The 4,931-nt window shown below is 39.7% G+C and overlaps 1 protein-coding gene across 1 annotated transcript; it reads left to right on the forward strand.

Moving 5' to 3' along the window:
- The first annotated feature begins 2,043 nt into the window (after nt 1–2,043).
- LOC128585541 (formimidoyltransferase-cyclodeaminase-like) lies at nt 2,044–2,589 on the forward strand. The gene has a single exon (XM_053590603.1). It carries the CDS (start codon nt 2,044–2,046, stop codon nt 2,587–2,589), a length of 546 nt encoding a protein of 181 aa, XP_053446578.1.
- The last annotated feature ends 2,342 nt before the right edge of the window (nt 2,590–4,931 follow it).

Consider the following 4,931-nt stretch of genomic DNA (forward strand, 5'->3'; position numbering starts at 1 on the left):
CAGCTGCGGCCTAGACACTTGAACAGACTCTGCCAATTAGAGGAGTCACACCTCCCAGTTGGCAGTCTCAGTCTATTGTGCCTGGGTCCCCAGCAGGGAGCCATATGGCTTTATTTATTTATTTATTTAATCATAGCTGTGTACATTAATGCAATCATGGGGTACAATGTGCTAGTTTTATATACAATTTGAAATATTCTCATCGAACTGGTTAACATAGCCTTCATGGCATTTTCTTAGTTATTGTGTTCAGACATTTATATTTTGCATTTAGTAACTTTCATCTGTCCCCTTCTAAGATGCACTGTAGGTGTGGTCCCACCCATTACTCTTCCTCCACCCATCCTCACCCCCCCTCCTCCCTTGCCCCTTTCCCCATATTCCTGTGCTGTAATTGGGTTATAGCTTTCATATGAAAGCTATAAATTAGTTTCATAGTAGGGCTGAGTACATTGGATACTTTTTCTTCCATTCTTGAGGCACTTTGCTAAGAAGAATATTTTCCAGCTCCATATGGCTTTTAAGCAAATAATTTGCCAAGGAGTAGCCCTGACAGCAACTGTGTCAGGTGGGAGTCCCCTCTGCAAGCTCCACTCAGGTTCAGATGTAGGAGCTGTCATTTTGTATGGGTTTATTTTGGGATGTTGTTGCTCCACTCCCAACCATCTTGATTAAATTTTTTTGTGGTGGTGGTGGTGGGGGGTTTCCACTGAATTTGTCTGGGCAGCATAAAAACCCTTCTGTTGTCCCTTTTGGTTATTTATTACTCTCCCCTTCCCCCTTTTTAGTGAACTCTGGGTTTTGCCATTTTAGACTGGGAAAATTTGAAGGAGGAAAATAACACAGGTGTGAGGAGCTTTGCAAAGCCTTCTCCGGCCACTGTCTCATTCCATCCCTGGGGCCTTCCAAAATGAAGGAGGAAGAATCAGTAATGGTGGTTTCATTTGAGGGATAAAGTTCCATGAGGATTAGCTGAGTGGTCTTCCACCGGGTGGAGAAGAAAGACAGTTGTGTTGAGAATCTGGATTCTAATCCTCCCAGCCCACAGGGTTATGTGCCCTGGGTCACTCTATCACCTCTCTGGTGTCCACATGCTCATCTGCAATTCAAGGGTCCCTGAGATCTTGTTGGATTCAGGAGTCTGTATTTCCAAGGTCACTTAATTTAGAAGTGACCCAAATGAGATTAGACCACTAGGTAATCATGTCCTGCCATAGAAATTGCTCCTTAAGTGAATTCATTTTTTTCTCTTAATTTTAATGATGAAAAACTTCAAACACACACAAAAGTAGGGAGAATAGAATAAGGAATCACCATAGGCCATAAACCAGCTTCAATATCAATGAATATTTTGCCCATCTTGTTTCCTCTAGCCTCTTTTTAAAAAACCTGCAGTATTTCATGTTATTATTTTTTAAAATTGAGAAATGAAAACGTGTATATTTATTATGTACAGAGTACAACATGTTTTGAAATAGATCTACATTGTAGAATGGGCAACTTGGGCTAATTAGCATAGGTATTACCTCGCATAGTTATTTTTGTGTTGGGAACCCTTAAAATCTACTCTCAGCATTTTTCAAGAATATTGTTATTAACTATCATCATTATGTTGTACAATAGACTAACTAGCCATCTAACTAACTGAAATTTTGTATCCTCTAACCAGCACATCTCTGCTTTCCACTTCTCCAGCCCCTGGTGACCACCATTCAAATCTGCAGTGTTTTCTTTTCTTTTCTTTTTTTTGCAGTTTTTGGCCGGGGCTGGGTTTGAACCCATCACCTCCAGCATATGGGGCTGGCGCCCTACCCCTTTGAGCCACAGGTGCTGCCCCAAATCTGTAGTGTTTTAAAGCAAAGCCCAGACACTCCACCAACACAAATTTTAGTATCCATCTCTTATCTATAGAGAGGTTTTAAAAAGCTATAACTATCTTGCCATCCTCATGCCTATCAACACCACCACTCCTTAATAGTATCTATTGGACTCGGGCTCGGCGGCTATGCTACTCCGTGGCCTCTCAGCACGTGCAGAAAAATCATGTCTTCCTCCAGACTGGGGCTCTGTTTGACTGCCTGTTTACTAAACATTTCAGAAGCTAGAAGAAAATACCTTGTTGAGAACATAGCAAAAGCAGCTCTTCTTGACAAAAATGGGCAGAAACATCCAGAAGTAACAGTGCTCAATGTATTTTCTGATGAAGACTATAGTAGATCAGTCATTACAATAGGAGCTTCTGTTGATAAGTTGGGCAGCTCTGTTGTGGCTGCTTGCTTGGAGGCCTTTCATGCTATTGATATGGAAGTTCAGAAGGGAATCCACCCTGACCTGGGAGCTGTGGACCTGATTCTGATTTACCCTCTCTCTGGTGTCAGAGTGGAAGAGTGTGGAGTGGTGGCAAGAAGTGTCCGTGCTAGCCCGTACGTGATGAACTGCAATGTTACCATTGATTCTCAAGACTTGTCTGTGGGAAGAGAGATCGCTAGTGCCATTCGGGGCTCCAGTGCAAATGGATTGAAAGGTGTCCAAGCAATGGCTTTTCCCCACAAAGGGAAAATTGAGAGCTTGCAATGTAGAGTGCTTTGAAGACCAACAAGCTACAGAAATCTCAGAAGACTCTCAATATGTGGCTTACGGTGTCCTTGACAACTGTTTTTCTTATGTGTCTCCTCATTACATAGACGCTCAAGTTAAAAAGTTGGCAGGTGATCGGGGAGTAGGTACTATAGGGACAGCATTAGTTGGATATACACCCCAAGAGTGCAAGGACTGTGCTGAATATGCTATAAAGGAAAATATTGGGGAATTCTGGAAGATTTGGGGAGGTATTTTCAGGTGATCCAATCTAAGGCTTCATTGAAATTTTAGGGAAAGGTATTAGTCATTACAAATTTTCTTTTGGCCAGTGAAGATATGGGGAAGCTACAAAGAGCTTGAGTGTAGCTGTGTATTGGAAAGTTGGAAACATTCTTTGTTTAGCAACAACAACAAATGTTCATATATTATCCATGATTGCCCTATGAAATTTCTAGTCATTAACACTTTGAAAGAATCTCCATACTATTTTCTATAGAGGTTGTACCAGTTTGCAGTCCCACCAACAGTGTATGTGTTTCTTCCACTCCACATCCACACCAGCATCTACTGTCTTGAGACTTCTTGATAAAAGCCATTCTTGGGGTAGATGGTATCCCTTTGTGCTTTTGATTGGCATTTCCTTGATGACGTTAAGCATTTTTTATCTTGTTTATTGGCCATTAGCCTACCTTTTTTTGAAAAGCTTCTATTCATGTCTTTTGCCCACTCTTTATTGAGGTTGATTTTTTCATAATGATTTTCTTGAGAAAATAGTGTTGAGATTCCTCCAGGAACTAAAAGTAGACCTACATTTGAGCCAGCAATACCACTATGAGGTATTTATCCAAGGAAAAAACGTCATTTTATCAAAAACACAACTGCACTAAAATGTTGAGTGCAGCACAGTCCACGATCACAAAGATGTGGAATCATCCCAAGTATCCATTAATTCATGAATGGATTAATAAAATGTGGTATATGGATACCGTGGAATACTACTCAACCATAAGAAAAAATGAATTGATACTTTTTGCAACAATCTGGGTGGAACTGGAGACCATTTTCCTAAGTAAAGTATCACCAAGAATGAAAAAACAAACACCATCTGTACTCAATGCAAAATTGGAACTAACCAATCAGCACTCATGTGCACAGATAGAAGAAAAAATCAACGGAAATCAAGCAAGTGGAGGGGATGAATGAAATTATACCTAACAGGTACAGTGTATACTTTGTGGCTGATGACCACACTTATAACTTTGACTTAAGCAGTCCAAAAGCAATCCATGTAACCAAAACATTTGTACCCCTGTAATATTCTGAAATAATAATAAATTAATTAATTAAAAAACAAAATAAAAAGAATAGTGTCTATCACCCACACCATATTTCCATTTTTTAATTGCCTCAAAGATATCTTTTTATAGGTGTTTCATTTGAATCAGGATGCAAATAAGGTGCATACTTTGCACGTGGTTATGATGTCTCTTCTGTCCCTGTCATTCCTTTCCTCCCTTCTTTATCTTCTCTTGCTATTATAGACAAAGACGATCATTTGTTCTGGAGAATGTCCCGTATTCTGGATTTAGCTACCTGCTTCCCCGTGGTATTATTTAACTTTTACCCCTGTCCTCTGTATTTCTTGTAAGTAGGGAGGTGGAGTCGAGGCTTGGTCAGATCCTCGTTCATCTTTGTAACCTCCTCTGTGGTGGTGTACACACAGGCCTGGTGGGCCGTTTTTAGTGATTCTGACACTGAGACTGAGTAGAGGGGTCAAATGTTATCAAAGGGATCTTTCTGTTATAAATGAGCTCATTTTTTATTTGCATTTATCTTTAGCCTGCATATTAACAGATTCATCATATTTAAAAAAAATGAATCTATCTTCATTCTGCTCTCTTTCATCTTTTTCCTATTTTCCATGGTTGACATTCATTTTCTTCCTCTCTCTCCACTAAAATATTAAAGACAAATGAGAAGCAGTGTAATTTTAAAAAACTCTCAAACATGTATTCAGATATTTGATTTGGTGTAAGGAGAGGGTGTTATTCATTACAACACTGATTGATACAAACGCATTTTGCATTGCTGTTTTGTAAGCCTCTTGGTGAAATTCTTAAAAGTAAATGAGAATTTATACTTGGATAAATTATGCAAATGAAAGGCCTTGGAGAACATGATAAATAGCGTTCTCAGAAATACAGCTAAGGATTTTTTCCTTTTTCATTGAAGTGTTTTGAAAACATCCTTTCACTTGGCAGGTGTACTTCTGCTTTTATTTTCTCTCTGGGCCAAGACAAGCGCACTTCGTAGGGGGCAGCAGGCTGAAGGCAGGCGGGGCTGTTAGGACA

Source organism: Nycticebus coucang, chromosome 5, assembly GCF_027406575.1.
Source record: "Nycticebus coucang isolate mNycCou1 chromosome 5, mNycCou1.pri, whole genome shotgun sequence".
NCBI classification, from domain to species: Eukaryota; Metazoa; Chordata; class Mammalia; order Primates; family Lorisidae; genus Nycticebus; species Nycticebus coucang.